The sequence below is a fragment of the Ambystoma mexicanum genome, chromosome 2q, assembly GCF_040938575.1.
Source record: "Ambystoma mexicanum isolate Mex_15411 chromosome 2q, UKY_AmexF1_1, whole genome shotgun sequence".
Lineage (NCBI taxonomy): Eukaryota > Metazoa > Chordata > Amphibia > Caudata > Ambystomatidae > Ambystoma > Ambystoma mexicanum.
Genome location: NC_090924.1, coordinates 923,199,141 through 923,215,410, shown reverse-complemented (window position 1 = coordinate 923,215,410; position 16,270 = coordinate 923,199,141). Strand labels below are relative to the sequence as shown.

Genomic DNA, 16,270 nt, shown 5'->3' with positions numbered 1-16,270 from the left:
TATTATGTATGTATCACCTCTTTATGCAAAGGTATAATTCCAGTAATCTAATGTATGTTTATAAGTATTGCCTTCATCCCCCAAGCTTGCGCCCAGATACCTCCGGGTTTGGCGCGCTATACAAATGTACAAATAAATAAATAAATATTCTGGCCTGGTAGCCCACCTTTAAGCAAGCCCTCGAAATGGATCTGTGTTCCTGCGCATGTGCATCCTTTTTTTGTACCCTCCCGCCCCTTCTCGCAGTGAAATTCCCTAGCTTCCGTCTATGTGCTTTGGCAGCCTATCCAAACCCTGTGCCATGAAGGCACACCTGTGCGGATTCATGTGGAATTAGGAGGAATGTAGGCGATTAGACGCACAGTATCAATATGGTGATTAAAAAGCCTGCTATGGCCCTCTGTCCCTCCATCTCCTCTCTGCTGCCTTAAAACATAAGGCTCCTTGGACTCCACCCTCTACTCCACTAACATTTTCTCGGGGGACAATAAGTTCGAAGACCCTTCTAAAACACTAATACCTCTATTTTAATAACAAGTGACATTAATAAGAAATTAAAGGGTGCAAAAATCAATTCATGAAGAGGTTTGGGAGTTCTTCTACAAGGAATAATTATGAAAGCAAAAGCTGCGCCATGGCTGCCTTTGAATGCCCCGCTTGCTTGTAACACTGTGCAGACAACATGATGATATTTTAAAAACAATCTCAGGGGTTGGAAAACTTTTTAGAAAGTCGGTTTTAGAAAATGATTGTAACCAGTGTTCTAGTTAAATACTTTTGGGGAGTTTTGCAGTCCAGAAAACACCCAAAACATTTAACGAAAAATAGGAAAAAGTAAGTAAAAGAACGATTGTGATTGCCCAGTGTTTAAAGTATGGCTTCCAGGTGTGGCATCTCAGAGCGATTCTAAAAGATGTCCATAGTATTTTTATTTGTCCTGAATGTCTTCAAAATGCCTCCATCCACTCTCAGTAGACGGATTGGGAATTTAATAAATGCAGGTGTTAGATTGCCTTAGGTTTTGTTGTCAGACTAAAAAAACAGAAGGCGGGAGAATCCTACCAGCTGACAATTCACTTCCATTTTTAGTCTGGGACGTTATTTACACCCAAACGTTTAAACGTGCAAGTATTATGATTTCCAAAAACAATTCATGATTTAAACACGTTTAGGCCTTGAAGTTCATATTTTCACCCCCCTCCGCCCCCCCAAAAGTATCTGTAGCACTGCTTGTAAAATCAATAATTTCAAAGCGGATTTGATGAGTACCATGCATGTGTGAGGCATTAATGCCATTAGAGCATGTTTTCTTCTCTTTAGACCGTCAGACTGTGCAGAATCCAGGCTCTGCCCATAGTAAAAGTCCACATTCTTAGAGTCGCCTTTGTTCTTCTCTCAGTTTCTGTCTCTTCTAGTAAGCATGACTGGAATGGAGGCGTTCACCACCTCCAAAGGCTGCATTTCAAGCTTCTTTTAGTGATATGTGTACACTGAGCACTTGTCAAGGAGACATGGGTAGACCGGGTTACAGGAAGCTCCAGGTGAGGCGGCTCTTTCTACCCACCCCCCTCAACAAGCTCCAATAACATTAGGGCCATTACCATCAGACTCTCTTGTATGCTAGGCGACCTTCACCCACATTTGAGTCCACTGCCTTCGGCTTCCAACCACTAACTTGGGCGCTGGTCACCTACCACACAACTGAGCACTCTGTGCTTCATTGAATAGCATTATTGTGGCATATGAGGCTTGGCGTGATCTATGATGGTAGCAAAGGTACATGTGAAGCTTGTTTGTTTCTTTTAAGAACTCTGGAACCCATTGACATGAGACCATGCACCCAGTCTGTAGGACACATTGAAGACTGCTGTGGGCAGCCTTTACATTTGTGGAGACCTACTGGTAAAACAGCAAATGTCTTGTTTGCAAGGCACCCATTAGCCCTAATGTGTTGTGCCAGTGTTCATTCTTATGCTCCTTGGCAGAGCTTATCAACGAGCAGAGATCAGTACCTTGAAAGGGACCAGAAATACTGCGAATTCAAGAAAGCAGTCTTGTTAGATGTCTTCATTACTCCCTGAACTCCTTTTTCTCATTTGGCAGCAGAGCTGTAGTATAGGTGTGGTCAGCAGGGACGTCATTTGATGGTTGCTGAGGGCTACAATTGTGACCCCTGGGTCACAGTTTGCAACCCCTGGGGGACTCCCTTGCGACCCCAATTATTTAAAACAAAAAAAAAAGTTTAAAAAAAAGAAGAAAAACATGGAAGCTCCTGGTGTAGTGGGGTCCACGCAGCCTATGTGGTCTGGGGACCCCTGCCACACCAGGCCTGGGGCGAGAGGGGGGTGCTCAGTATGAGTTGACGTTGGAGCAGACGTGACATGTAGCACATGTCACATGCCAGGTTCAGCTCGAACCCCTTCTCGCTGACTTCCTAGAGCTCACATACAGGAACCAGGAAGCTCTCGCAGCTTCCTGGTTCCTGTTTGTGAGCAGCACAAGAGGAGCCAAGGGTGGCCTGGAAGGACGGACTGAAGCTGCAAGTAAATATGGGGCCTCATTACCGGCACTGTTGCTACCGTACCGCCATACTACGAGTTCTGCTCGTGGGTGCCCTTGCAGTCACCAGGTCTGACCTGGTGGCCGTACCGGCACCCGTGAGCAGAACATCATGCTGGCACTGGTACCGTTGTTAACGGTACAGGTGCTACCACCCTCCCCATTCCCATTGAGCCCTATGGGGCGCAAATGGGAACGGGGATGTACCGGACCCGGCACCTGCGAAAGGGCAATTACCGGGCCTGGCTGGGCTGGAATAGCCCGGTAATTGCCCACTCGCGGGTGACAGACCCGGATGCGAGTTTGGAGGTAGCCTTGCTGGTTTTACCGACAAAGCTACCTCCAACCTCGTAATGAGGCCCATGATGTGTATTTTACATGTGTGAAGTGTGTGTCAGATGTATGTATGTGAATGGTGGGTGAATGAGATGTGATGTGTGTTTTTGAATGTTCTGAGCGGGTGGGTGTGTGCCTGTGTAGAGAATTCAATGAGTGGATGTAAGATAAGGTGTGAGTGATTGGTGGGTGGATGAGTATGAATGTGGTATGTGTGTTTGAATGTTATGGTTTTGTGTGCCTGTGTGGTGAATGCAGTGTGAATGAATGTGAGAGGGGATGTATGGGTGCATGTGTGTGTAATGCCCTGGAAACTGAAGATCACTGGAGCATTTCTGACACATCCTTTTTTTGACTTTGCAGGTTTTGCTGGTATTTTCGGGCAAAGCCAAGTTCACATGTGTCATTACCTGGCTAGACTGGCATTTTGGTGCAGTCAGTCTAGACTTTGCTTACTCTGGCATGACATGTATTACTCAGCATCTTTAAAAAAGCAAGCATGATAAGTAGTGTTACCTCGCGAGACTGATGTTTTGGTTTAGCGGCCTGTATGTTATTTTACTGTAGCATGAATTTGTATTAACGGAGGATCTATGATGAATCAAGCAGGATAAATGTTCTTACAGGTCTATAGTGGCTTACATTGGAACCAGTTTGAACAGGTTTTCATATTGTGACATGTCACTTTGAATGGCCAAATCAACGGGAGTATGTTCTTACATAGGAGTGCTGGCATATATTGGCAGAGCCAGTTTTGTGCCCAGTGCCAATAATGATACTATAAAAAAATCTTAAAGAGAACATGAGTATGTTCTTATATGGGACTACTAGCATATGTTGGTGAAGCCAGCATGGAAATGTATGGGCACAGCCAGCATGAAGATGTTTTTTACACCGGCATATATTGCAGTGTCCAGCATGATAATGCATTGGGAAATGCCCTGTGCACTTTTGGTGACTTTTTTCATGATTTACGCTACACTCTACAAAACCGGCCTTTTATCCAAATTTTCACAGAAAGTGTGCTGTGTAATGCACCATTTTAACCCATTTTTTAAAACATATCTCAGGGGAGGGGGAAGAAACTCTCTAACCCCCCAAACCCATTTTCGTTAGTCACGTTAGTCCCTACACTCAGTCACAATCGCATATTTGTAGCAAATTGAATCTGTATGGGCCCTCTAAGACGAGGTGGCGCTCCTATGGGATGGATGGGGATGCAAAAGTTACTCAAACATCAGTAAAAAGATAGAAACAGGAAGTTGGCAAAAGGTATGCTGTTTTATTAACAATTATCTAAAACAGGCAGTACAATGGACATCAACAGACATCTCATAGAAAGGTCTCAATGATTTACATAGAAAATAAGCTTTTATAGCAAAACTTCGTCATCACTGACGTCATACTAGGTGGCAAACTGTAAAACGTAAACTGGATTGTGGTTGGATAACGGTTAACATCTACATATACTTTCTGTGGGGTGTGTGGTTGTGATTGGGTCTCTATTGTCAGGCGGGCATCTAAGCCCTCCTCTAGTGCAAGTGATCTTTATCGTCATAAAATACACAACAATTTATTGGTTCATAAAATAAAACTAAGGGGCTCTTTGATATGTGGCCCTCTATGATTGGTTGACACACTTGGACCCTTCTGGAATATTCCACATGCTAGCAGCACGCAAGCTGGTACCCCAGGTCCTGATGGGTTGGCTTGACCATGCCTCCCCACCCAATTAGCCCAACATCTATCATCACTCTTACTTTCTGTCCTTCAATTAGCCTTTGAAAGTGGTCTTGCAAGTCTCACAACTCTTGGGAATAAAAAGGGAGTGTGAGCATGCTCTCATCTTCTCGCCTCAGCGTCATCTGGCCAAGTCTATTTCCATCTAGGTCACGTGACTGGAGACCACGTTTTGTGCTTCTTCTCTGTATCTAATGGCTTTAAAATGGATACAACTTGGCACTCATTGTATTTTTGCTGTACCTTGACAGGAGCTCGGCCCGTCTCTTGAATTCATTGTATCTCTTGAGGCTAGACAACCAGTTTTCAGCTGTACTGGCCTTTTGACACTAGGCCAACCAAGCCCTCTTGGATTCTTTCTTGCTCATCAGCTACTTTTATTAAATACGCCACACTTTCAGCTTTCCTGCTCATGGGGTCTCAGTTTGCTAAAACACGATGTGGAACATCCAGATTTCTTATGCATTTATATAACTTGGTGCATCGCCGCAATCTATTCACTATATATAGCCAGCCTTTATGATTACTTAGTCTACTTGGGTTTCCTGCATCTGTTCAATTAGAAAATGGATTCCATTTTCTTCTGTGCTCTTCACACGAATAATCTTCATTTTGCATGTGAAGGTTTACTTGATTCTTACTTCGTCACCAAATTCTATATGTTCTCTTTACTTTCTCTTCTGTTATCTTTTTTCAGTGTGTCTCTTTACGTCATGTGACCTCACCAGTCAGCTCTTTCGTTCATCTTCTCTCGCTCTTCAGAGATCTTCCCCAAGAGACTGTGAGCTCTTCGTGGATACATAGAGAAAGGTTTTCTCAATGGATACTTTGCTTCAAAGGCTGCTCATGGTATTGGCATCATTACAGGTGTCTTGCTTGTCAATATTTCCGGTTCCCAACATATAGGCAATTTATGGGCGGGACTTCTGGTAGAGGCGTTTGGCTCCTCCTCTACATTCCCCCCTCTGATTGATTAATTGACCACTCTCTCACCAGTCTCTGCATCTAGAAATCCTCTCTTGAAGAAGTTCTTCTTTGGGGTCCATAGCTTTATCACACCCTTCAAAGATCCTGCTGATTTTCCATGGTCATCAACGCTCCAAGTAATAAGATTGCATTAGCCAGTCGGACTGCAGTAGATCCATCTTCCCACATATTTCTTGTGGTCTCTTGGATAAAGGAACTTTGTTCCTTCAGGTGCATGGATTCTAGCCTTTATACAGACTCTGATCTCTTCATAAGTCAGTTCTCTGGGTTCTAGCCCAGATTCAGCATTGATCATAATCTTCATTGCTACTGCTTTCTTCGTTGTCTTCTTGCACTGTGTGATCATCCTGATCACACAGAATCCAAACATTATCATCACCAGTAATGCTCCAAGAAACTTGAAAATGTTCACAATCCATTGTGGAACCCATGAGAAGATTGATGCAAATGAGCTGTCATCTGCAGTGTCTTCTACTTCATCTTCAATCTTGGTGTGCTAGTTTGTCCGCATCATTATTGCCTCTGTCAAGGTCCCATTGTGAGATGTTGCAACATGATGCTCTGATTTTGGCACAAACACTTCCATCCATTGCTGTGATCATGTCCAAGACATACCTATTCTGGAGTGTCATCAGTCTTATAGCTTCCAGTTCTTCTTTGATCACGTTGAATCTGTTTACAGTAGGGGTGATCGTCTGCAAAAGCTCCCATCGGGTCCTTTGAATCATTTAGCATTTGCCATCGTCTGTATCCCTGACATAAAGATAGTTGTGAATACTGACACAGTCTTGCTGAACAACCTATGCTCATATGGAATAGCATTGAAAGCTTCTATTGACTTGGCTGAGAAATAGTTCTCCCTCTTTGTTCGATTCAGAAATCCAAGTGACCTCTTCTTCCTTAGATGAGCATCAGCCTTTGGAAACTCTCCAATGTTCAGGTCGCTTCGCGGAATCACTAATGCTGGAACATGAATGATCACTATAAAACATAGTCCTACCCAATCTCTGGGTACCTTCATATAAGCTCTGGATCCACAAGCGCAGTAGTTGTCCATTATCACTACTGTCCCATCCTTCATTCCTGGTTCATCAAAGATTTGTCTGCATTGTTGATTCTCTCCAACCTTTCTTGTGCCATTCTTTGTGAATCACAGTTCTGCACTTCCTAAGGGCAGTATCTACACTGGGCCTCCTTTATCTTCAACCCAGGTTAGCAGCTTGGCAAGACTTGGCCAGAGTGGTTCGCATCCTGGCTCCACATGATCTATAACTGGTTTGCGATGTCCAGTAACTGCTACTGCTCTGCATACGAGTATGCCTTCTTCGCATCCATCTGGTGAAAGTACTGTTACCCACATTTGCATCTGTCCTCTCTCTTTGGATCTTTAGATTTCTTCTTCAGTCTTTCCTTGGCAATTACGCTTTTTATTTACCTCCCATCTGATTCCTGCTCCTTTCATTCCAGGCTCTTTGTATCTTATCACATGATATCTGTGTGTGTTCTTGTTCTTGTTGTCAAATCTTGCACATAATCATCTTTTTCTGGTGCTGACCATTCTGCCACCCATACTAAGGATGCTGTTCGACCCTGGAATTGACCTCTTGTATGACAGAGTACAAGGTGAATAAGGCAATCAACTGTCTGGACATCTATTTCTATAGTTATGAATATCTTAGAATTCCCCAATGCATAAGGTAGGGGAGCACAAACATAGCAACTCTCCTCCGAGGTACTTTTGCCTACTTCTTTCATGTGTTGATACCACATGTTATTTCCCAAATGTGCTGTACTGTCTAGACAATCATTTCATTCATAATCATCTTCTCTTATACCTCCCTTAGGTCTCTTTCATGATAAGTGAGTCTGTACATAATGATCATGGAGAAAATCAAAAACAGACCTCTCTCCAAAGGGAAGGCCATCTGTCATAGAAATAGGTGACTTCACATGTGTCACTGGTGTAGGGACAATCATATATGGCTTTGGCCTTCATACAACAGATAGGTCTGTAAGAGTCACTGCTGTGGGAAGAATTAAAGGAACTTCTGCTTGCTTTGGACCGGCAAGATAAGCAGCTTACATTAGTAGAAACAGAAAAATAATGATAGATCCTGTGAAAACATATATCAGGCACCAGTTTATTAATCCCCACCAGCAGTGATTCCTCATACGTCACTGGGCTTGTTTGCTGTCTACTACTGTATCACTATTAGGACTCCACATGTTGCCTGTGAACTACTTTTAAGGAAGGAAAAACCTCTGTATTCAGGCAACCTTATCAGGTGTTCAGGAAGTTGCAATTTTGCTTGATTATCTCCAAAAGTAACCGTTCAATTGCAGGACTATTTATATGGTCTTGCAGAAACATATACGTGTTGGTTTTTTGACAAACAAGATAAGGGCGCACTCGAATTAAGTAAATAAAGATCATAATAAGTAATCTATGGCCGTTGATGTTTGACGGGACCATTGATTTTGACCAAAAAGAATTTCCATGAGGAACAAATCTGGAAACTGTTCCCTCTTCCAGTCGTTAAACAAGAACTGAAGATCTGGCATATTTCTCAGGACTTCAATACTTTCTAAAGTCCAAGTTCAAAAAGATTTATGTGGCTCAAGCAATAAGTTTGCATGCCTGCTATAATATCTATAAAGAGTGTTCACGGAAAGCCACAGTCCAAATGCACATTTGCATTTATTTACTCAGCACTTTCTGCATCCTTCTTCCTCGTTATCTATCAAGTCTGCACGTGCTGAACTACTTTGTGTTGGCTTGCTTCCGAATCAATGGGTGGGGGTGGATCGGTCTCAGCAGCATACAGTTTAACATTGCCCAAGTGTATCCAGGCACGTCTTTCTTGGACTTTTACTGCAAAAGGGGTAATATTTTCGATAATGTAGGGACCAACAAACTGGGCTTGTGTCACTTCCTACTGTAATTTGGGACTAGGATTGGGTCTCCCACAAATAATCTAGTTTCAGGTAATAGTTCTTGTAGTCCGGTTGCTGAATGGTTGTTGCTTGCATCCTGAGACTGACGCTGCTTGCTGCTGTATTGATCTGAAATGACAGAGATATTAGCGGTCATACATGTCAAATAATCACGTATCTCATTTCCTAACATTTCTGCTGTCTTCTGGGCATCACTTCTATTCCTCGATGGAAGAGTCAGAGGCGTCCTCATTTGCCTCCCTGTTACTAGCTCATGGGGTTTGAGGTGGTGGTCTGACAGAGGCTGATTCCTTAATGCATATAATGCTAGGGGTAGGCAATAAAGCCATCCTTTCTTCCGTGTCAATTTTTATTTTGCAATTCTCTCTTTGAGAAGACCGTTGAGTCTCTCACATATTCCCTTCACTTGCAGGTGATAAGCAGAAGAAAATGTATGTTTTAAATTCAATAACAAGCTAATCTGTTCGAATAGTTCATTTACACAATGTGGACCATTGTTGCGTCTCAACTCCTCATATATTCCCCATCTAGGAAATACTTCTCATACTAAAACCTTTGCTGCAAAAGTGGCATCAGGATGTGTGCATGGACCAGCTTCAATCCATCTCGAAAAGGGGCACACTACCACTATCATATACCTATATTCACTACCTTCCTGCAGCATATCAACCTAGTCAATATGTAAATGCTGAAAAGGACCATTTGGTCTAGGGATTACTCCCTTGATTGTTCGCAGTGTGTGCCCAGCAGTAAACATTTGACATACGATGCAATTTACTATGTAAAATGCGACGTGTTCTAACAGGTTAGGTATGAACCAGTCCTCCGCTATAGTAGCTGCAAGGCTTTTCCTAGTTACATGCGCGGGGTAGTGCAGCTGTTTAAGTGCTATCAGCTGTTTAAGTGCTACCTTTAGTAAGGCTACTGGCATCACTGGCTTTCCAGTGCTGTCTTGTCTGTTTTGGGGAAGTCAGACAGAAAAACTGGAATGATTTGGGGAATTTTGGATTTCAGACCAACCTCCACTGAAAGGCCTGTGTTGGGGAAGCTGGATAAAAAGGTTGGACTGATTTAAGAAAAAAGACACCTCTCTTCCTTAAAGAAGTTGGGGTCAGCAGACAGAAATTATTACCCAATTAAATTAAAGGCTATAGTTTTCAGCTCACACTGGAACGTGAGCTTTGTTAATTTTTAATTTTAACAGAATTCACCCTATAGTGCTCTGTCTAATGGGGAATTAATTAAATTACTAGTTTTAGTTAACTAGGCTAAGGATCTACACAGTTTACCCCCTCCCCTGCTCACTATAAAGGGAAAGGGTCTAAGTTAAGCAGATTCCCCCATCTTTAGGTTTCCCAGGGCTCTGGTCTACTTACATAAAAAGCCTCTGTTTAAAGTTCAGGAAAGCCAGCTGCATCTCAGGACACTCTGGAAAGATGGGGCACGAGCCTGGTTACTCCACTCTCAAAGATGGCCTCCCGCTTCCCACCATAGGACCGAGTCAACTTTGAGGCCTTTCTAGAAATAGACAGCTCCACCCAGATGCACTCTCAGCAATTTCCTCTGGTGTTTCCTTACAGCTGTCAGGTGGTATGTTTCAGCAGCCCTCCTGATGGCAAATTTCACCAGCTCTGTCCCCTCCTCCCAGTGCAGTCCCCCTTATATAGAAGCGATGACACCACCAATTTTACAATCTTGGGGAAGTACCCTGCAATAATTCCTGCCGCTAGGATTAGGCAGTTACCCTTCTCTCTTCCTCGAATACAGCCTCCCTCTCAGGATTGGTTTAGTGGCCTGGAGCAACATATGGTAATTCCCATTTGCAATTGCCATTTGTTCTCCTTTCAAATTTTTGGCACAAACTATTTATGTATGAAAAACTTTGTTTTTTACTAGTAACTGCCATAGAATATATATATTTTCCTTTTCAGTTAACCGTGGGGCATTTAATCAAACAACATCCGGGTCCGCACCATGCTGCACAACTGTTTGGCAATTTTCTACCATTTTCACAAAAAGCAAAACAGTTATGAATATGTAATTTACTACCCATATTTCTCATTTTTCCCTCCATCTGTTCACCAAGTATCATCTTTGGAATCTTTTCAGATCAGCCAGAACCCCATTTTAGATGTCCATTATAGTTCCCGGAGTGGCAGGTGGATGAATTATATATCTCCACAATCGCCTGGAAATTACATAATAAATAACACATACATGCCTAAATGAATATAGTCATTTTAAATTAATTGTGAATTTTAATGTAGGACAAATGGCCATTCTCCTGCCTTCATGCCATATGGTCTCACTGGTTCAGCCTGTGACCAGAGTTTGTATTATTCTCTTTGCGTTTGCAGCTTGCACTTTGAAGTTGGTTGCCTCCATTTTCACACCTTTGGGTCATGCTCCAGCCTATGGGAACTTGTCCTGCAGTCACTGCCTTCAGAGCCAGCAAGTCTGGGGAACACTGAGCTTTCCACACCTTTAGCAGGATGCTTTATTGCCTTTATAATTTGCTGGGGAATGTAAAATCTAGACCTGCAGTTGGGGACTTCCTTGTGAAGGGTCCCACAGCAAGCAAAAAGGGTTTGTCTCTAGCCTACAGATGCTTTTCCAGGGAAATCAAAAGGGGCGTTTCTTTTTGAATGTCAGTAGGGGTACTTTTTCACATTTAAACTGCAAACACACGTGCAAACCCTTTTTGTGTCATTGTTTAAAAGTCCTGTTTACCATGTGAAAGGGACCTTTGATTTTTCTTCTTGCTGTGTGAATTAAAATGCTGCTTTTCCCTAGTTAGTGACAGGTAGGCCCTTTTCAAATGGCCCTTGAGTTTTAATTTGCAATCACACATGCAAAGCTGTTTTTGGTGTTAGTGATGAACAATCCTGCTTTTCATGCAAAAGGGACCTTCAGTTGTCCCTTGCAGCCACACATGCCAAGCCGTTTTTGGTGTTAGTGTTAAAAAATCATGTTTCTCAGTTTAAAGGGACCTTCAGTTTGGTGCCTTTCAATGTACCCCAAAGTTCAGCCCACCCCCTCTTAATTTAGGTTTTCAGGGCATTCTCGCCTGGGCATCTTCAGCAAAAGCAGAATCAGGCAAGGTAGGCAAATATTTGGACCTATTCGGGCCACAGATACTACTCCGTCCAGGATGGCACTTTCATCTCAGTCTACATCATCCCCGCTATCGCCAGTAGCGGTGGACGGTCTAGCCACTAACAGGATCACCATGCCTTCTGCTCCCACAACAACATTGCTGCTTGTCGTGGCATGGCTCTGTTGAATCCCATCGAGCCAACTTGAAACCGACTCGACGCACTGAAAGGTCAGATAAGAAGAGTACCGGAAACGTAGGAAGCTGCAAGCCAAAGGTTTGTATCCTTACACGGATGCCTAATTCTTACCTGCAGCAAGGCTTTGGCCACTGAAGTTGCAGAAGCACCACCCACCAATCAGATCTTAAACTGGCATATATTGAGCAGTGTGGGAGGCTTATCAAGGGTGGCAGGTAAGTAAGACTTCTTAAGGGAATTTTAGGTGAAGGGTGATGGGGAATTTGGAAGTGGCAGGGGATGGTGAGTAGGGGTCTTAGAGGGGATAGCGTAAGAGAATTAGAGGGTAAACAGCCGAGAAGATGGCAGAAGGAGAGAAGGAAGGGGCAGTAGCAGGAAATCACAAAGCAGTGGAGTCTCTCCTGTTTGAGAAGGGTATGTACTAATAAAAACATGATTTTGCATATTGTATTTTGTCATTTTTTACACAATCTTTTCTATTTGAAGAAATGAAATTTAGCATCAATTCAAGCAGCATCTGATTTTCACTGTATATAATTATAAAACAATCTCAAAATGTACACATAGATCCAGACGTTGCAAGACAAAAGACTGGCTTTTATATGTACCAAAAATCACTTTAAGGACACGGTATAGTGATTCAGTGATTTAAACGGCATGTTGTGCAACATTAAATGGTGATAAATAAAAAGAACGCGGCTGTAATGGCACATTTGTGCAGTCTGGACGACACTGGAACCGGCTCGCGCTTCAGTCACATGTCACCAGGTACTCTCTGAGGCCTGATAGCATTGCTGTCTCATGCACCCGTCATACACAATCCCAACAAGTTATTTTATGAACCCATTTGCCGTTCAGGATGCATAGCTGCACAACAGAACCTAATGAGGAATTAATACATTTGATGGAAGGCCTTACTTTTTGGTTATTAATCAACTGTAGAAATCCTCTCTGCATGGCGTGACATCTTTGCAACATTAAAACCAAATATTATCGAATTGCCTCTTGTCCTTAGGGCAGTAGGTGGCAGCTTATAAATTAGCTGTCCAGTAAGCACTGACAGCCACTGTGGTCAACGCCTGTTTTACGTTTTGCTTTGTCCTTTACAGATAAACAGCAGAAAGGTGAATTTTCTGTGGATGGATATTCAGTGAAAATGAACAGCACCCTTCGGAAGGATGGAAAGAAAGATTGCTGCTTTGAAATCTCAGCTCCTGATAAGCGCATCTACCAGGTTGAAATTTAATATATATATTTTTTAATCCGATATAATTATTGTGTAACTTTGTATAACATCGTTCTGCCTCTGTGCAAATAATGATTTTTCTCCCACAAAAGAGACTCATAGAAAGAGATGGACTAGGCCCCACCACACAGACAACACTCTGCTGGCCTTCCAGAGAAAACAAGGCATCAGCCCATTAGATACTTCTGTCAGCTAATCAGCATTGGTAGAGTGACCAGATGAGTTCATGCCACTTGATCAACATCTTTCATATACTGCTCTTCCTTTATGCCACTGGATCAGCATGTTTCCTATACTCTTCTACATTCATGCCACTGGTTCATCATGTTCACTATACTGTGCTTCCTGCATGCCACTGGATCAGCATGTTTCCTATACTCTTCTACATTCATGCCACTGGTTCATCATGTTCACTATACTGTGCTTCCTTCGTGCCTCTGGATCAGCATGTTTCCTATACTGTTCTTCCCTTATGCCACTGAATCATCAAGTTCCCTATACTGCACTTCTTTTATGCCCCTACATCCGCATGTTTCCCATACTGCTCCTAGTTTATGCCTCTGGATCAGAATGTTTCCTACAATGTTGCTCCTTCAGGCCATTGGATCAGCATGTTCCCTATACTGCTCTTCCTTCATGCCACAGGCTCAGTATATACCCTATAATGACCCGCCTTCGTGCCTCATGCTGTTCGATCTTCCTTCATGCTACTGACTCAGCACTTTCCCTATAATGTCCCACCTTCATTCCTTTGCATGTTTCCTATACTTATCTTCCTCCATTCCACTGGATCAAAATGTACCCTATACCGTTGTTCTTCCTTACTGACACTGGATCAACATGTTTCCTACACTGTTCTTCCTTAATGCCCCACGCTCAGGTTCAGCATGTACCCTACAATGTCCTGCCTTCATGCCTCTTGATCAGCTTGTTCCCTATATTGTTTGTGCTTCCTTCATTCCACTCCCTAAACAGATCCCTATGTGCCGCCTTTGTACCTCTGGATTAGCATCTTTCCTATGCCCCTCTTCATTCATGCCACTGAATCAGCATGTTTCCTATACTGTGCTTCCTTCATTCCCCTGGATCCGCATATTCCCTGTACAGTACTTCCTTTATGCCACTGGATCAGCATGTTTCCTATCCTGTTCTTCCTGCATGCCACTGGATCAGCATGTTCCCTATCCTGTTCTTCCTGCATGCCACTGGATCAGCATGTTCCCTATCCTGTTCTTCCTGCATGTCACTGGATCATCATGTTCCCTATACTGTTTGTTCTTCCTGCATGCCACTGGATCATCATGTTCCCTATACTGTTTGTTCTTCCTGCATGCCACTGGATCAGCATGTTTCCTATACTGTTCTTCCTGCATGCCACTGGATCATCATGTTCCCTATACTGTTTGTTCTTCCTGCATGCCACTGGATCAGCATGTTTCCTATCCCGTTCGTCCTGCATGCCACTGGATCATCATGTTCCCCATACGGTACTTCCTGCATGCCACTGGATCAGCATGTTTCCTATACTGTTCTTCCTGCATGCCACTGGATCAGCATGTTCCCTATCCTGTTCTTCCTGCATGTCACTGGATCAGCATGTTCCCTATAATGTTTGTTATTCCTGCATGCCACTGGATCATCATGTTCCCGATATTGTTCTTCCTGCATGCCACTGGATCATCATGTTCCCTATACTGTTTGTTCTTCCTGCATGCCACTGGATCAGCATGTTTCCTATCCCGTTCGTCCTGCATGCCACTGGATCATCATGTTCCCTATACGGTACTTCCTGCATGCCACTGGATCAGCATGTTTCCTATACTGTTCTTCCTGCATGCCACTGGATCAGCATGTTCCCTATCCTGTTCTTCCTGCATGTCACTGGATCAGCATGTTCCCTATAATGTTTGTTATTCCTGCATGCCACTGGATCAGCATGTTTCCTATACTGTTCTTACTGCATGCCACTGGATCATCATGTTCCCTATACTGTTTGTTCTTCCTGCATGCCACTGGATCAGCATGTTTCCTATCCCGTTCGTCCTGCATGCCACTGGATCATCATGTTCCCTATACGGTACTTCCTGCATGCCACTGGATCAGCATGTTTCCCATACTGTTCTTCCTGCATGCCACTGGATCAGCATGTTCCCTATCCTGTTCTTCCTGCATGTCACTGGATCAGCATGTTCCCTATAATGTTTGTTATTCCTGCATGCCACTGGATCATCATGTTCCCGATATTGTTCTTCCTGCATGCCACTGGATCATCATATTCCCTATACTGTTTGTTCTTCCTGCATGCCACTGGATCAGCATGTTTCCTATCCCGTTCGTACTGCATGCCACTGGATCATCATGTTCCCTATACGGTACTTCCTGCATGCCACTGGATCAGCATGTTTCCTATACTGTTCTTCCTGCATGCCACTGGATCAGCATGTTCCCTATCCTGTTCTTCCTGCATGTCACTGGATCAGCATGTTCCCTATAATGTTTGTTATTCCTGCATGCCACTGGATCATCATGTTCCCGATATTGTTCTTCCTGCATGCCACTGGATCATCATGTTCCCTATACTGTTTGTTCTTCCTGCATGCCACTGGATCAGCATGTTTCCTATACTGTTCTTCCTGCATGCCACTGGATCAGCATGTTTCCTATACTGTTCTTCCTGCATGCCACTGGATCAGCATGTTTCCTATCCCGTTCGTCCTGCATGCCACTGGATCATCATGTTCCCTATACGGTACTTCCTGCATGCCACTGGATCAGCATGTTTCCTATACTGTTCTTCCTGCATGCCACTGGATCAGCATGTTCCCTATCCTGTTCTTCCTGCATGTAACTGGATCAGCATGTTCCCTATAATGTTTGTTATTCCTGCATGCCACTGGATTATCATGTTCCCGATATTGTTCTTCCTGCATGCCACTGGATCATCATGTTCCCTATACTGTTTGTTCTTCCTGCATGCCACTGGATCAGCATGTTTCCTATACTGTTCTTCCTGCATGCCACTGGATCAGCATGTTTCCTATACTGTTCTTCCTGCATGCCACTGGATCAGCATGTTTCCTATACTGTTCTTCCTGCATGCCACTGGATCAGCATGTTTCCTATCCTGTTCTTCCTGCATGCCACTGGATCAGCA

The 16,270-nt window shown here is 43.5% G+C and overlaps 1 protein-coding gene across 1 annotated transcript in view; it reads left to right on the top strand.

Moving 5' to 3' along the window:
- Positions 1–16,270, top strand: part of SKAP2 (src kinase associated phosphoprotein 2) — an 846,051-nt gene that overhangs the window by 609,927 nt on the left and 219,854 nt on the right. The window contains exon 7 of the mRNA XM_069648220.1: positions 12,980–13,104. Within this exon, the coding sequence (XP_069504321.1) occupies positions 12,980–13,104 (125 nt within the window). The remainder of the gene's footprint in view (positions 1–12,979; positions 13,105–16,270) is intronic.